The 17,952-nt window shown below is 39.0% G+C and overlaps 1 protein-coding gene across 22 annotated transcripts in view; it reads left to right on the top strand.

The window, feature by feature from the left end:
* LOC128016749 (protein scribble homolog) overlaps positions 1 to 17,952 on the top strand; it is a 72,810-nt gene that overhangs the window by 39,459 nt on the left and 15,399 nt on the right. For 12 of the 22 annotated variants that reach the window (XM_052601502.1, XM_052601504.1, XM_052601513.1 and 9 more), the window contains exons 16-30: positions 2,161 to 2,223; positions 6,670 to 6,759; positions 6,862 to 6,939; positions 7,039 to 7,368; positions 7,573 to 7,653; positions 10,176 to 10,418; positions 10,813 to 10,923; positions 11,035 to 11,211; positions 11,461 to 11,577; positions 11,707 to 11,895; positions 12,196 to 12,315; positions 12,404 to 12,463; positions 12,918 to 12,974; positions 13,220 to 13,300; positions 17,725 to 17,796. In XM_052601502.1, the coding sequence (XP_052457462.1) occupies positions 2,161 to 2,223; positions 6,670 to 6,759; positions 6,862 to 6,939; positions 7,039 to 7,368; positions 7,573 to 7,653; positions 10,176 to 10,418; positions 10,813 to 10,923; positions 11,035 to 11,211; positions 11,461 to 11,577; positions 11,707 to 11,895; positions 12,196 to 12,315; positions 12,404 to 12,463; positions 12,918 to 12,974; positions 13,220 to 13,300; positions 17,725 to 17,796 (1,869 nt within the window). The remainder of the gene's footprint in view (positions 1 to 2,160; positions 2,224 to 6,669; positions 6,760 to 6,861; positions 6,940 to 7,038; positions 7,369 to 7,572; positions 7,654 to 10,175; positions 10,419 to 10,812; positions 10,924 to 11,034; positions 11,212 to 11,460; positions 11,578 to 11,706; positions 11,896 to 12,195; positions 12,316 to 12,403; positions 12,464 to 12,917; positions 12,975 to 13,219; positions 13,301 to 17,724; positions 17,797 to 17,952) is intronic. The other 10 variants (XM_052601506.1, XM_052601517.1, XM_052601521.1 and 7 more) reach the window with 5 other exon arrangements.

Raw genomic sequence — 17,952 nt, 5'->3', positions numbered from 1 at the left:
AGGCTGCATTTATTTGATTAAAAACTAAGTAAAACTGGATTTTTGTACAATATTGTTACAATTTAAAAAAACTATTTTAAATATTTTAAATTATGACAATATATTAAAGCATAATTTATTCCTGTGATGAAAAATTAGATTTTTTTTCAGCAGCCATTGCGCAAGTCTTCATTGAAACATGATCTTTTAGAAATCGTTAAACCTGACTGACCTCTGACCTTTTGAACAGTACTGTACTTAAATTATTAGAAAATTTTAGAATGTGTTTTTGGTTTGTCCCACTTTCATTTTAGTTTGCAGTCTCACACTTTTAGATCCCTCTGCAACAATATTTGTTCAAATGCAGCTATTTCAATCATTTCTATCTGTATCAGAGCCATCATGTCATTGGAATGAATATTGGCAGCATGCAAAGGATATCGTGAATGATACTTGTTTTATGATGACCTCTGCCTTTGGTCTGATTGAAAGGACAGAACCTCAGTGAAAAAGCTTCTCCTTGTTTTGCTTCACACTTTGGCTATGTTAAGCTCCTCCTCCACAGCTTGAAACACCCCCCAATAGAGCACTGCTCTTGCTTCCTCTCATCATCATTTGCTGTCTCTGCTGCCTGGGGAAATTAGTGCACACTGCCCTCTTTGCCCCCCTTTCCATAACTGTCTGTGTGCTGATCGTTTTAAACTATACCGGAGATTCGCTTCAATTAAATATTCCACTGTTTTTTTTTCTATTATTATTATTGTGTGGAATATGAGGGGACTCATTGGTCTTAAAAATACATACTAGAAGCATTTAACCAGAAAGATTGCATCAACCATTTAGGGGTTTTACTGGTAGCAAAAAATAAATAAATAAAAAGAGTGAGAAAGTTTTGTGTATATCTGGTACATAATTCTGGAGTTAGGAATTTTGAGGTGTGTGTGGTGTGTGTGTGTGTGCGCGGTTTCCAGGACTGGATGGATAAGTGGCTGAGGAATGCCTGCACAGGGCTTGTGTGTACATGTTTTCAGTTTGAAAAGAAATCTAGTTTGCTGTTCCTGTGTGAATATTGGCAAAATAAGCTATTTTTTACTAGTGACCCGGACAGTGTCTATAGTGTTATTGTGTCGCCTGTCAGTGACGTCAAAATCCCTCGATTTTGTTTTGTAGAAAACATAAAAATGGAAACCAAATGTGCTTTAATATGTTATGCATTTTATTAGACCGGTGACGACGGCACAGTAGCATTATAACAGAACTGTCAAATGTATTTAGTATGATGAAACAGCACTGCTTTACACATAAGCACGACCGGAATGAGCAGAAGCGGACTGTGGCATAATAATGTTTCACCCTTGTTTAGCGGCCTCGTTTCACTTCAACAGCTTTCAGCATCGCCCTGCTTCCTTCTACTACGTTAATAAATCATCAGCTCATCCATGAACATGAGTCCTGTCGGATTGCATCGGCTGTGGGGATGAAAACGACAACTCCCATGATTCCACACTCAGTCACGGCATCATCAAACTACGCCTTTGTTTTTTTGTTTGTTTTGAATACGCGCCCTCTAGTGGCAAAAACTTATGTATTACGCCTTTAATCCAGGCAGTTTTTTCCCCTATCAAGTCATTTAAAATGTTAAAACATTTCTTAAATTGCCAAACATTTTAGACTTACAATATAAATTGTACAAATACGAATAGCAAGCTTTTCCAGATAATAGCTGTTCATTTCATGATCTGAATTTACTTGTTGAATGCACTCTGAGAAGAACTGAGCAGTGCTATGTTGTTTTAAAGCAGCATTACAAAATTTTCTTTTTCTATTTTTGAAAATAACCAAATGGAATCAGCAGATATTACTCTTGTGACACAGGACTAGTTTGTGATGTATGATTAGTACTTTTCTAATCGTCGATGACTCTGTTGTCTGTTGTCGCCTGTAATGTGTCTGCAGCTCATTAAGTGTGTAGGTTAGTGTTGTTTGCTGTATATGTGGTGGTTTGGTAGCACTCTGTCTTACTGTGGGTGTGCGCTGCTGCCCTGCCTAGGTGTATGTGTTTGGAGGTGTGTCTGTCATTCAGTCAGCTGTGTGAATGTTTGTTCGATTTATTTAATTAAATAAAAAAAAATTCGGCCTGACTAATCTGCATGCCCTCTCGCTGGTTCCTGTCCTTAACAGGGGGTGTCCTTTGATCAAGTCAATAATCTGCTGATTGAGCCTGCTCGAATTGAGGAGGAAGAGGTCTGTACCTATTCTCTTTCTTCCCAAACTCCCACTCTCTTCCTCGCTGTCTCTCTCTCTTTCGATCATTCATTCACTCACTCACCATTCACAAGCAGTTCAGGGAATCATGAACCACAAAAATCCTTCATTAATCCACACCGGATGGCTAGGGAAATGCTGACTAACATTTATTAATAAATCACAGCTGTAATGGAGCTTAGTGTTTGGAGAACAAAATGGTGATGGTGTTAGCTGAAGATTAAAGGAATGTTCTGGGTTGAGTACAGAACAATGAAACAAAGTTAAAGGGTTAGTTCGCTGAAAAATTAAAATTATGTCATTAATGACTCACCCTCATGTCGTAAGACCTCCGTTCATCTTCGGGACACAGTTTAAGATGTTTTAGATTTAGTCCGAGAGCTCTCAGTCCCTCCTTTGAAGCTGTGTGTACGGTATACTGTCCATGTCCAGAAAGCTAAGAAAAACATCATCAAAGTAGTCCATGTGACATCAGAGGGTCAGTTAGAATATTTTGAAGCATCGAAAATACATTTTGGTCCAAAAATAGCAAAAACTACGACTTTATTCAGCATTGTCTTCTCTTCCGTGTCTGTTGTGAGAGAGAGTTCAAAACACAGAAGTTTGTGATATCCGTTTCGTGAATGAATCATTTGATGTAACCGGATCTTCTTGAACCAGTTCACCAAATCAAACTGAATCGTTTAAAATGGTTCGCGTCTCCAATACACATTAATCCACAAATTACTTAAGCTGTTAACTTTTTTAATGTGGCTGACACTCCCTCTGAGATAAAACAAACGAATATCCCATAGTAATTCATTTACTCAAACAGTACACTGACTGAACTGCTGTGAAGAGAGAACTGAAGATGAGCACCGAGCCAAGCCAGTTTCTGTCAGTTTCTGTCAGACGCGTCCAATTCGAGAACCGAGGAGCTGATGATACTGCACATGTGTGATTCAGCGTGAAGCAAAACGACACACAGAGTGTCTGAACCAAACTGATTCTTTTGGTGATTGATTCAGAACTGATTCTGTGCTAGTGTTATGGGTGCGGGTAAACTGAAGGCTTGAATCAAGGGCAATCATCGCAAATGAAGTCATTACGTCGAGCGCAAAAGAACCGGTGAACCATTTTCTTCAACCGGTTTATTGAATCAAACTGTCCAGAAGAACTTTCGGTGATCCGAAAACCGATGCAACCGGTTCTTGACTCGTGTATCTGGCTCGGCTCGGTGTTCATCTTCAGTTAAAAGCAGTTCAGTCGGTGTACTGTTTGAGTAAATGAATTACTCTGGGGGAGTGTTAGCCACATTAAAAAAGTTAACAGTTTAAGTCATTTGTGGATTAATGCTTATTGGAGACGCGAACAGTTTCAAACGATTCAGTTCGATTTGGTGAACTGGTTCAAGAAGATCCAGTTACATCGCGTGATTTGTTCACGAACCAGATATCACTGAACTGCAGTGTTTTGAACTCGCACACAACAGACACGGAAGAGAAGACAATGATGAATAAAGCTTCAAAAAATTCTAACTGACCCTCTGATGTCACATGGACTACTTTGATGATGTTTTTTTTACCTTTCTGGACATGGACAGTATACCGTGCACACAGATTCAATGGAGGGACTGAGAGCTCTCGGACTAAATCTAAAATTTCTTAAACTGTGTCCCGAAGATAAATGGAGGTCTCACGGGTTTGGAACAACATGAGGGTGAGTCATTAATGACATAATTTTAATATTTGTGTGAACTATCCCTTTAAGCTCAGTCAACTGCATCTGTGGTATTCTGTCATTTATCACAGAATGTAATTTTCTCTTGTTCTTTAGTTTGTAAAAACAAATATTACAAACAGTTTTGCAGTAATTAACTCACAGTGCAAGTCTATGGACCAAAGATTTTTCTGTGGTTATTGAAAGCATGCCATAAACTATATATACATATTTTTTATCTCAGTAATTGCCTTTAAATTTTTACAGAAATATTGTTTTTCCTTTACCATGCATTTCTCCAAACTAGGTTTTGTTACTGTCTGCCTCCAGTTTTTCTGTCGTTTTCTTGTTTTTCTTCCCTCTTTTCCACCACCGACCCCTCTGAAACATTTATCTGTCTTTTGCTGCATCATATTACAAGTTTCTCTGTTTTGTCTTTTTGAAATGAACAAGACCCATAAAAGTAGTTGTTTATAGTTTCATAATGAAATTTACATTTGTTACTTGACAAAAAAGATGTATGCCATATGTATGACTCTTGTTCCAGAATCACCTAAAATCAATCATCTTATAGTTGCACATGAACCGGATGGAGTGAGATTTTTCATTCTCCAAAAGTTACCCACCTAATTACTACTTGTTTCTTTTTTACAGTGCAATATAAAAATATATTAATACTATACATGTCCCATTGTGCAATATGTTTCCATTGATATTGTTAGCCATGCAACTAATTTCAACAATAAAATGTTGAACCCTCTCTGAGATATATTGCACAATCATGCAGAAGTTATTTTCTACTATTTGAATACACCAGTACATGTCATATATTATAAACTTTTGTGTTTTAATAAATGGATAGTAATATTATAATTTTTTTTAATAATTCCTGACCCGATGCCACTGTAAGATAAGTGGCCATAGTGTTAGACCAAATAAGATTACTTTCCAGTTTGTTTAATATGCCTGAAGCTGAGAATGAATGAATATTAGATACACAAATGTCTGTACATCTCTAAAGATTTCATTGTCCCTCTCTTCCTCACTTAAGTTTTGTTTTTCTGCATCTACCCACTCGCTAAACCCACTTTGCATGGCTGCTGCTGTAGAATCAACCACATCTAGTCCAAAAAATTCACCATCCCTCCCATTCATTTTATGATCATTGGGTATGTCATGACTATTATGTGAGGTGTGCCCTAAATTAATCATTCAATACAAATGTTAAGTTATGGTTAATCTGTCCTCCATTGTATTGTTGATATTAGTTTTATTTTTTGCCTATCTTTTTATGTATATATATATAAAAGGACAAATAAGAATGAATTGAATTGGCTTCAGTCTCCTTTTTAGTTCATGAATCTATTACAGTACAGTGTTCAATAACAGTGAACTAGATGTGGAGTCTCTTGCCATTAATCTACAAAACTTGAACCACTACAAGTTTTGAGACGGGTGATGTTCAAATTTGAGCATGTGTTCTTTATGCAGTCTGCATTAATCAAACAGATCCTTTGTGTCCTGTCCCAGCAACACTGGCCTCCTCTCCTTGATTCTTCAGACTTTTGACTATTTGATCAGATTAATAATGTTTTATGTAAAAGTGGTAAATATAGTGTTAAAGTAGTGGAATTTTGACTCTATTTTGTGCAACCAGATATCTTTCACTGATTCATGGAGCATCTTTATTGTTATCGTTGGCTGTTCAGAATTGTATGAACATGATTGTTTGTCGTCAGTAAGACCAAGACACATTAGAAAAAAAATTATAATTCAAATAAATGCTGTTCTTTTGAGCTTTCTGTTCATCAAAGAATACAAAAACATTAAAATAAAAAAATCTTAATAACTGTAATGAAATTGTCTACTTACCATTCATTGATTCCTTACATGCACCATAGACTTACAGTACATGACCTGTTAAACATGAACATAAAACATGTTCTTGGAAACAAACTTTCTGTATAGATTATATCAGTGCACATTTTGTATAGACTATGTGCTGTCTGTGTGTATAAACTGTCCAGTGGAAGTAAAGGCTGGAAGACACTACACTAGTTTCTAGCTTTTTGCCCTGATTTACAGTCTGGACATGTTAGTGCTAGTTGCTAAAAGTCAGAACCAGTCTGCAGATTTTAAAATCTCAAAAGACTCTGATTTAAAGGTTTATTTTTTTTTAATGTTTTTTTTAACCCTCAGTTAAGTCTCTGATGCCCAATTTTTCTGTGTAACCATTTACAAAGTTGTAGTCATCCTTAAACCTGCCTTAACTTTGCATCGTGTACAATTCACATCAGGTTTTATAATCCTGTTAATCCTGTAGTGTTGAATTTTTCACTCCAAAGATTGAAAGATGGGAGTAAACCACTTAGTCCGCCACAATCAATAAATCAATAAATACACAAGCAGTCAGGCTGATCCAACTTGCAAATATTGAAGGCTTCTTTTATCAGCAGAGGTTCAACTTGGTTTTTAAATGTAAGTCTGAATATGAACAGGTTGTCCAATGATCCATAAATTTGAGCTCAATTTTTAAAGTATGTAAATAAATGCAATGTGTATATCTATATCAAGGAAAGAAGGCTACTGCTTGGGACAATATATTTGATCTGTCTGAACATGGATGCTGTCATTCATATTATAAATATTTCCTTTCTTAACAAGCATGCACTGCATGATTGTTGTTGTTGTTGTTGTTGTTTTCTGATCTCTCTGCTTCATCTGCAGCTGACCCTGACTATCCTGAGGCAGACCGGTGGGTTAGGCATCAGCATAGCAGGGGGGAAAGGATCTACGCCCTATAAGGGTGATGACGAGGTACATTTCAAAGAGCTTTCATGCAATAGATGAGTTTTGATAAATACTTTTGTGTGTGCGAGTGTGTTGATTGTTTTAATGTCCTGATAATGTCCTTTTCAGGGTATTTTCATCTCTAGAGTGTCAGAGGAGGGCCCTGCAGCACGGGCTGGGGTCAAAGTAGGAGACAAACTTCTTGAGGTGAACATCTGTTATCATTTTCTCTTTTGAGTTGCACCATGCAAAACCAGTCATTCATGCTGCCTTTAATCCTCCCTTCTTGTATTGTCCTGGTCTCAGGTGAACGGAGTAGACCTGCACGGAGAGGAACATCGCACAGCTGTCGAGGCCTTACGCAACTCGGGGGCAGCTGTGGTTATGACCGTTCTGAGGGAACACATGGTTGAACCGGAGAACGCCATCACCACCACGCCACTGAGACCAGAAGATGATTATTTCCCCCGGGAGAGACGGTCCAGTGGGCTGCCTTTCCTCCTGGACCCTGCCTCTCCTGCTGTCAGCGCTGGGCCTGCGCTGCAACTAACCACTTGTCTGGTCCGCAACGATAAAGGTTTAGGGTTCAGCATTGCTGGAGGGAAAGGGTCAACCCCGTACCGAGTAGGAGACACGGTAAACACAAGCCGCTCTCGCATAATAAGCACTCTTGACTTGCCTTGTAGTGAATTACAGTTATATTAAACAGTAATATTTCATAATGCTTTTTACTGTATTTTTGGTTAAATAAATGCGTCTTTGTTGTGCATAGGAGAATTCCTTCCAAAGGTTTTATTGAGAAGAGATTATCATTGACTGTGTTTTTCTACTTTCTCGCAGGGAATCTTCATCTCTCGTATTGCTGAAGGAGGAGCTGCTCACAGAGACAATATCCTGCATGTGGGAGACAGGGTCATAACAGTGAGTCCATCCAGCTCTCATACAGTCGCTTTCTAGTTAATGTCGTTTATCAATTTAATTTAGGTTTAAAAGGATAGTTCACTTAAAAATGGGAAATATTATTATTTTCTCGCCTTCGTGCCATTTAAAAAATCTGTCAGACATTCAGAAATTTTTTTTCCATACAGAACATGAATAGTTACCAGGGTCTGTTAAGCTCCAAAAATATCACAGTGCCATGAACGAAATCCATAGAGTCTTGAACTGCATTCTGAATCTTCTGAAGCCATATGATCGCTTTGTGAGAGAGAGACTCATTGACACGGCTCTCAAATCTCTTTCATATTCCTGTATATTCAAATGTGGCATGTCATAACAGGTTTAACCATAACCATCCCAAAAATCATAGGGTTTTAGGTCTCATAACTAATTGTGATGCACTAGATCTGTATATGAGCTGAATATGACTTGATTTCAATTTGTTCTTCACACAAAGCTATTGTGCTGGTTCCGAATATAGTGTACAAACTGTCCCTTTTAGAGCTTAACAGTCACCATTCTCTTTCATTATCAGGAAAAAAATACCATGCATATTCTGACAAATGTTCTACAAAATAAAGTCATGCAGGTTTGGGTGTGAGTAAATAATAACATTTACATTTGTGTGTCAGCTATACCTTTAATAAATTTTTTTCCCTGGGTATTAGATCTGATAAAGTCAGTTTACATTGTGAGAAACCTAATAATATTAAGCCATTAAGCAGCTAACTGCATGGGTGAGTTAGTTTAAGCCTGGGACATCACAAGCCGACGGTTGGCCGTCAGGCAATGTAGGTGGTTTTTGAGCATCGGTCACTAAAGTTTTGTTTCTCTCTACCGTTGACTCTAGTCGGACACCTGCTGGTATGGTAGAGTTATGTTCTCTCATGCAAGCACAGAGTGTACAACACTAGTTATCCATTGACTGTGATCCATCCAATGTCTTCTAGTGCAACTTTTTTTGCCCCAGCGCAGGCGATGCGAGGCGAATCCACAGTGGGCTTTCCTCAGCGCTAGTTCTTTGGCCTCAGTTTCGCTGTCACTACACTTTGCAGAGTGCAGCAAAATAGTCTTCTGCTGCTTTACTGGGCTGCTGCTGCACTTAATAACCTTACTGCTTTGCAGCATTAAATGATGTCGGTGTGTAATTGTGAACTTCTCTGCTAGTAAACTTGCTTGTATTATGACTCCGCATTATAACAATTATAATCCTCCCAACTATTTTGTATCCCTTGAGCCTTCTGTTTGTCAAGATTTAGCTTGTTCTCCCTCTTTCCTTGCATGGTTTTTCACTAATACACTTCTTGCCTGTTGGGTGGGGTGATGGGAGGTTTTTGACTTGTTCTGTGGGTAGCTCTCGTATTAACTGCATGCGTTACCCGAGCAGCTGCCGTTCTGTCAGCCTGTGGTAAGCGCCGGTACTGAATGGTCAGCGCTGACCTCTGTTTGTCACCATAGTGGAACTTCTTACTGCTAAACAAAGTAACCAAAAATCAAGAATAGATTTCCCTCAGATGGGAACCAGGACAGGTTAGGCAACATCCCTTGGCTTTGCTAAGAGAAATGCACAAATTGTGAAAATGCACAAAAATGCAGCAGCATTAGGCCTCTGTTTCAACACATCATGTTCAACACATGAGCCAGATCATAATTAAAGGGTAGTATTTAAGGCTAATGTGATGAATCCGTTAGTACTTTTATACACAAAGTTACATTGGGTTTCTGGCAGGTTTTTATGTAGTCAGGTTACAGTCTCTATTTGTCCAGGTATAGATGGCATGATGAATAATCAAATATTTGAAGGATTAAAGGTAGGTCACCTGTCAGCTGTCTTTTGGAGCAAGGGCACAGTCCTGAGTCCTTTGTAATTTGATTAACATGTTAAAATGCTGGGCGAAGCCACGTTTTAGACATACATGGCACTTTTATAAGGTGTTGTATTGATTTAGTACAGCTGTAATGGAACTATAATCATAGTGGACTAAGCTGTTTTTAAAAGTGCAAGGTCCTCTAATCAAGGTATATAAGATATATCTGAAATACATTTAAATATGACCGTATGCAGTAGTCGAGTTAGGGCATGGTTTTCTAGAGGCTGCTCTTTTTATACTTTCTCTAACACACTATGTGATCTAAAGCATCCCCAGCATTTCCTCTTTCTCCTGTTGCGCATTCCCTTCTCTTTTCACTTCCCTTGTCAAATGTGTCTCAACATTTTGATTTGATGCATAATCTTTCACTAAGAACCCAGGTTTTTAAAACCTAGTGGAAATCACTTTCCCTTTAAATGCATGAGAGGGCTCAGCATTGGCGGTCACATGATCCAGATCAGTTCTGTACCAGGAACATTTTTCCCATAACTGACACCTGGACTCTAGTGTTCCTTGAAAACCCAGCTAAATGAAATGCTACATACAGCAATTAAAAGCCCATAAGATGTCACAAGCTCAGCATGAGGGCATATTGGCCCTCTCTGACCCACTGGTGTTTGGCTGTCACTCCAGATCAATGGTGTAGACATGACAGAGGCCAGACATGACCAGGCAGTAGCGCTGCTTACCGAGACTTCCCCCACCATCACCCTCCTGGTCGAACGGGACCAGGCCAGTGCAGGGGGCGCCTCCCCTCGAACTCGACCTCATTCGCCCCCTCCTCCAGAGCCGTCTGACTCACCTGAGCAAGAGGAAGGAGATGAGCACCTTGGAAACCATCTCAACTGCCCCATGGAAGACGAATACCCCATTGAGGTGAGAGCTGTGAACTAATGGTATGATGTTGAACCTGAAGGACAATAGTGTGGGTTTCTCTTATTTGAGGAAATATTTAAAAGTGATAAAAAGCACTTTAAATGCTGCTTGCTCTAGTTTAATCTCATAACAGCATTATTTTGCTGTTTTAATGCTTCACTCAACAGAGAAAATGGTGCACGGTATGAACATTGCTTAGTGGATTTATTATGTTAGGATTGTGATTAGTCCTTTTAAAATGTGCTCTATTGCTCTGGCATTTAATGTTCCCTTGATATTTTTATTCATGCCTGCTTGATGTAGTTGTGTAGACCTGCCTAGAGTATTTATCTCTGCATTTATCAGACCTACTGCAAACTCAGTACTCATACATCTGAATTTCCTGTCTGAACAGGAAGTGATCCTGATCAAAGCAGGTGGTCCCTTGGGTCTTAGTATTGTAGGGGGTAGCGACCATTCCAGCCACCCTTTTGGAGTTAATGAGCCAGGGGTGTTCATCTCAAAGGTAAAGTAAATTATGTAGTATGATGCACGCTTATGTTTTAAATGGATGGCATGGTTTGTGGTCAGTGAAGCTTTTGTCAAAATTTATTTCTGTCCTTTTATTTCTGGATAGGTCATTCCCAATGGCTTGGCCTCTCAGAGTGGACTTCGCGTGGGCAATCGTATATTGGAGGTGAACACCATTGACCTAAGGCACGCCACACATCAGGAAGCTGTTAGAGCCCTGCTATCCAACAAGCAGGAGATCCGCATGCTTGTGCGCAGAGATCCCTCGCCCCCTGGCATGCAGGTATACACACACATTCATTAGTAGAGGAGAAGTGTACGCAAAACCCTGAGGTATGGCCGGTGGTCGCTGGGTCAGTCAGATCTGATAAATATCAGATTTGGGCTTTACCTGAAAATCTGGCCTGGAATGTGAAAGACACTCATACAAATACTTGTATTAATTTTGGTAAAAATCTCAAAAACCTTTGAAATGGCTAAGGAGAGCAGTACAACCTTGCATGCTCTCTAAAACATCCCTGTGTTTTTGTAGGAGATTGTCATCCACAAGCAGCCTGGAGAAAAGCTGGGCATTAGCATCAGGGGCGGAGCTAAAGGCCATGCAGGCAACCCCTTTGACCCCACAGACGAGGGCATCTTCATTTCCAAGGTAACTGAAACCATGATATAAGATAGAAACCCTGCATTACTCTGATAACTATAAAAGTACCGGTCGACCTACTTCACTACTTCCACAAAACACTATTTCCTGTTTTTTATTTGTTCTCTGATTCTGTAGGTGAGCTCCAGCGGTGCTGCTGCACGAGATGGCCGACTGCAGATGGGCATGCGTATTCTTGAGGTGGGCAACAACAGTCTGCTGGGCATGACACACACGGAAGCAGTGAGGGTCTTGCGTGCTGCCGGTGACTCCTTGGTCATTCTTGTGTGTGATGGCTTTGACCCAAGAAACGCTGCAGGCACAGAGGTAAAGACCTAGCTCAGGAGGACACGAGATCTGCTCTGGGGTCCAACTGGGACTTGAATTATTATAAATCTAACAAAATATGCATTTGAAATAATTGAGATCTTTTTTATGTTTTTGAAAGACGCCTCTCATGGTCAGTAAGACTACATTTGTTTGATTAAAATCAAAGTAAAAACAGTAATATTGTGAATTTTTAGCAGCCCTTCTTCCATTCTTCAGTGTCACTTGATCCCTTAGAAAGCATCCTAATATCCATCGTATGTACTACTATATCAATTTTGTTGATTTGATTTGATTCAGGCATCCCCTGGTGTTATTGCGAACCCGTTTGCAGCAGGGATTGTTCGTAAGAACAGTCTGGAGAGCATCTCATCAGTCGACAGAGACCTGAGTCTTGAAGAGATTGACATCATGCAGAAGGTGAGCTCTATGCGTCACACAGAGCAGGAACAGCAGAGGAGTGGATGGATGGAAAAATAACATCTGTCTGTCTGTCTGACCTTTTCTGCAGGAGGTAGAGATGGTGAGGGAGACGTCCCAGTGGGAACAGGAAGAGATGGAAAAAGTGGTTAGTGATTTCCTCCCCTAAACGCCTTTCTTATATCAGATTGTTTTTATTATAAGAATATGCGATCAAAATTATGACCACTTCCAAATCTCCTCTATAACTACAACTAATATATGTGGATCTGTCCTTTTCTTTCTCTCTGTCTCTTATCTGCTCCTCTTTTCCCCCCAAACCCTTCTGAATGATCTGCTCATTCCGAACATCACATTTTGTTTCTGCTCATTCCATTCATCTCTTTCATTAAATTTGTTCTTATGTCTTCATGGTTCCTGGTTTTATTGTTCATCCATGATTTTGCATCACCTAAACCTCATTCCCCTCTGTGCAATGGATGCCATTGGAATCTGTGTATGTGTGTCTATATTTGTGTGGGCAAAATGTGTGTCCATGTATGTGTGTGATTGGGTAAACTTCATTGCCCCACCCCCTCCTTACCTTCCCTCTTTTGGTAAAGGAGCATATGCGCTTGGAGCGCGAGGACGCAACTCGTTTGCTGGAGGAGGAAACTGAGGTGAGGCCTTAAGCCCTCCCTGTCTTTACGGTCCACAGTAGTGCTTCAGGAGCGAAACATGGGACCAGCCGTCAGCTTGAACATGAACAGTCTGATCTGAACCTCTGAGCACTAGAAGATCTTTAGATCCACTGTCCTCATGCTCAAAACTTCATGAAATATCTAAACAATGTTTAGAAGGTTTTTGAACACCTCTCAATGAACAATGATCATTCATTATACTCTTTCTAACTCTCTATCTACAGAGTTTGAGCACTGGACCACTGAAACTGGACTACAAGACACTGGCTGCTCTACCTATCACTAGCCTACAGAGAGTTAACAGAGTAAGTACCTACATGTCAAAATGTGTTTTAATAAATGAGCAAGAGAGCTTCTAGAAACAAAACATTTGAATGACTTATTTGGATATAAAAGCCAGTTAAGAAATTACTAACAGATGCTTCCTTGGTTCACATACCCCTGGCTGCTGCTGCAAGTCAGTAACATGAGCCTTTGTTACTGATGCAAGGACACTGTAGACTAGGGATGCTCCGATATCAAAAACCAGTACCACACAGCGTATGAACAGTGCTGTGTCCAGACAAAGGAACACATGAAGTACATGTACAATATGTAACTAATATAATGTAAATCTTCAATATTCACGCCTGCATAACTCATGTGCGCGAACTTAGCAAAGCATGCTGAGTGGATTGAGCTCTATCGAAAGTTAACTTACAGCTATGTGTCGTCACTTTGTTTTGAATGCTTAGCAAATTGGTCAGTCAGTATTGGTCTTCTAAAACCTTATCTGGTCAAGCTGTACGTTTGTCCAGTAGTGCTGCCTCTACTAGTAGCTGCTGCTGGCTTAAGTCTTCAGTAGCTCCAGGGTTGGGCCTCATTCCAGCCATACCTTTGACAACGATGACAGCTGGAAGTAGCTGAAGTTATTTTAAAATGTGTGCGGTGAGCTGATTGGCTGAATGGTTTAATGGGTGGGTGTGGCCTTTGAGGATGAAGGGACCCTTGGAAGATCATGACAGTTAAGTTATCTAGAGTCGAGCCGCTTGGAAACTGCTCCTGCCATCTTACTGTAAGTGTACCACTGCTATTGCTTACAACTCTTAGCCTCCTTTCTTCTTGACTTCTGTTGCTACTTTTCCTTAAAAAAAAATTTCTGTGTGTGAAATCTGTTGTACTTTATTTAGAATTTTAGGCAACACTTTATTTTAAGGTGTCCTTATTACAAGTATTACATGAACTTACTATTATAATTACAATTAACAACGCAAAATTACATGCAAGTAACCCTAAGCCAAACCCTAATCCTAACCCTAACCATATAGGAAGTACATGTAGTTAATTAATATTACTCAATACTTAAATGTATAACTACCCCGTAACAAGGACACCTTAAAATAAAGTGTAACCGAATTTTATTACTGAAGTAATAGCAAAATCTATCAGTTGTTGGATGTTGAATTTTAGTAGTCTGTAATGCACACAAACATCCCTCATACAATAATGTATTGCCTTCAGTAATATAACGTTATATAATGTAACAGATGTCATTTGAGTTTAGTAATTTGTTTTTACAAATTACAAGATAGTCCTTGTCCCTTTTTCAAGCATTTTTAGCATATGTTTCTCTTCTAGGAATGTTTAACCTCCATAGCACTAGCAGCTGTTAGCAAACTCAAATGAGGAATAGAGAGGGGGTGGACTTCTCTTAGGAAGGGAAACACTTGCACACATTTTCTCCCTCACAGGATTTTGTGATATATGAAGTACAGTTTAGTCAGGGCAATTTATAGATCCTTTTTTTTAGAGCAGTGTCTTTTATCTGCTCAAGAGACACTGAATGAAGCTTTTATCAGTATGAGGCCATTAGTTGTATACCACAGCCACATCTTTAGCATCACGATGTGCCACCAATTGCACCTGTTTGTGAAGCCACATTTGCATTTATATATTTTTTTCTGTGATGAGAATCCAGAGGTGCATATTTAATAGTAATAAAAGTTAAGTAAAATAACAGTTTATTACTGTTTCTTTTAGATTGTGTGTAAAGCAAGCATTCATGGTTGTTCATAATGTTGAGTAAGTTTTTAAATTGTAAATACCTCCCTAGTCCTGAACAAAGGCAAAGTGTCAACACTGAAATATTGTTGCTATTGTTAATTAAAACTAATAAAATTAATTTCAGTAGTTGAAATAAAGCTTAAATAATATATCCAAATATTAAATATTTTATTATCTTTATTATTTTGATATTAGAAAACTTGAATAATTAAAGAAATGTTGTTTTCACAACAAACTGAAAGAAATGTTTGCATTTCTAAAACTAAACCTAAAATAAAAACATTATATTGAAATAAAAAAATATATAAATAAATAAAAAACTTGACAAGCACAAAATAACTAAAACTAAAATCAAAATGAAAACTCAAAATATAAAAGCTCACTTAAAATTATATCATTTTCTAATTCAGTTTCTTTAAATTTAGACATAACTGACTCTGTCAAGTCTATATAACAGCAGATTCAGTGCAAAAGTTCTTCTGGATTGATTGAGTGACTGTCTGCTGTGAGATGTCTCGGGATGATGGGATCGCTGTATTTAGCTCCTCACTCATCTGAATCGGTGTAGTAGATGATTATAACTTATAACTAATGGCTGTTATTCCTTCCATCTCTGCCTAACTAAACCCATCTGTTTCACTTTCCTTTCCTTGCTTTTTACATTTACTGTGCTCTAATTTTTTATGTGCTGCCATGTCATGGTTTCCCCTGTTTGTGTATCATCAATTGCTCTGCTCTTTCATTTGTTTTTATTTCCTTCTCGTGTTATTTCTCCCTTTGTCTCTGTCGATCATACTCTCTCTCTCATCCCTCAGTTTTCTCCCTCCTTTGCTACATTCTTCACAATGGAGGCTGTAGACCCCCTGGGTTTTGAGAAACTCCATGCTTCTGTGTACCATGTAGAACCCGTTGCCCTCCCTTCGTCTCCAGTCTGCCCAGCCGCAAGTTCAGCGGCTTCAAAACAGCCCCAAACCGACACACGGGAACACATCCCAGCTTTAGGAGTCCCACAAGAAGCTAAAGAGGAAGAAGAATGTCTTGTGGACTCCCAGCCAATCTGCTTTAGTGGAAATCCCTTCCTTGTGGCTAATCGCAAGAGCAAAGTCTGCCCTCCTGAGGAGCGCATTTTATCAGGGCCACCTGTGGGTTATGGCAGGCATGGGCAGCTGCAGCCCTGGTTGGACAGCAAGGCAAGCAGCCTTGGGCCGTGTGTTTTCTTACTGTGTGTGCTTTCTGGTCAAGCATGGTGTGTCATTAGTTGCTGTTAAGACTTAACATACTGTACCACTTCAATCACAAATACCATGCTTTTGATTAACAGATGTCTTTGAAAGCATCCGTGGGTTGTAAAATTGTTTCACAGAACTGTTAATGTCTATGTTTTCTATATTTAGAAAATAGGTGAAGCAGAAAACATAATGTGTTTAAACCTTATGTTCTTGAGGCATTAGAACATTCCCAGAGAGACTGAGAATGCTTTGAATGTGAAGTCAACAGGTGCTGAACAAAAAGGGTGAAGGGTTAAGATACAGCCTTAGATACAAACTAGCCACCAACCATTTACAGAAATATGAAACACTATGGTCTTCAAAAAGAACGTTGATGACATTGTCATTGTCTTTAATCTGTAGCATGACATTGTGTTTAAAATATGTATTATATGTTAATAAATATTTTTTATGGCACCACTGCTTGAATACAAATGATCTGTGGCACAGAATGCAACACATTTGTCATCAAGCATGTCGTAAGAGCTAGAAAATAAAACTTCAATGTGCAAGCATATTTAATACTGCTTAAAGGGATACTCCACCCCAAAATGAAAATTTTTGTCATTAATCACTTACCCCCATGTCGTTCCAAACCCGTAAAAGCTTAGTTCATCTTCTAAACACAATTTAAGATATTTTGGATGAAAACCGGGAGGCTTGTGACTGTCCAATAGACTGCCAAATAAATAACAGTGTCAAGGTCCAGGAAAGTATGAAAGACATCATCAGAATAGTCCATCTGCCATCAGTATGCTTATGCTCTTCTGTGTTCTGTTTTCTCTTAAATCAAAGTGTAAATACACATAGAAAACGTATCCTTGTGGTGCGGCTGACACAGAAGAGCGTACGCTGCCTGCGTTCAGCTCATAATCTCCAAAATTGTGGTACAGTAATGCGGAGAGATACTGAGGAGACGAAGTTGTTATTTTTGTTTTACTGATGTACAAAAAGTATTCTCATTGCTTCATAATGTTACAGTTGAACCACTGATGGCAGATGAACTATTCTTTCATACTTTCCTGGACCTTGACACTGTTATTTATTTGACAGTCAATGGGACAGTCACAAACCTTCCAGTATTCATCCAAATATCTTAAATTGTGTTTCGAAGACGAACAAAGCTTTATGGGTTTAGAACGACATGGTGGTAATGATCAATGACAAAAATGTAAATGTGGGGTGGAGTATCCCTTGAAGCCAGTTGTTTATGGTATGGTTTATGGTATGTTTATGCTATTAATGTTATCAAATCAAGATGAACTGCTTTTATAAAACTGCTCATGATCATTTATTGTTAATGCACTACTTTGTAATTTGCCAATTTTTGCTTGTTGGAAACAGCAGACCTCATCTTGCTTTGTGAAATACTTCACTGACCTCAAGCATGATGGATTTGTCTTTTATTTGTGTTTCAGTCTTCAGCGTCTGAGCCTCACAGGATTGACAGTCCTGTCCGAGATGCTGCATACTCTCCACACAACTCACAGGTCGGTACCATTTCAGAGCGTATTTACTCCCTCTTCATCATCAGACCTTTCTTTTCTCAATGGTTTTCATTGGACTGTCAAACATCTCCATGGGTTAAGCTTACAGGTTTATGCAGGTGTTTTGCATGGTCAAAGTCAGGCCTAGTTTACATGTTC

Source organism: Carassius gibelio, chromosome A7 (assembly GCF_023724105.1).
Source record: "Carassius gibelio isolate Cgi1373 ecotype wild population from Czech Republic chromosome A7, carGib1.2-hapl.c, whole genome shotgun sequence".
NCBI classification, from domain to species: Eukaryota; Metazoa; Chordata; class Actinopteri; order Cypriniformes; family Cyprinidae; genus Carassius; species Carassius gibelio.
This window is presented reverse-complemented; position numbering and strand designations above follow the sequence as displayed.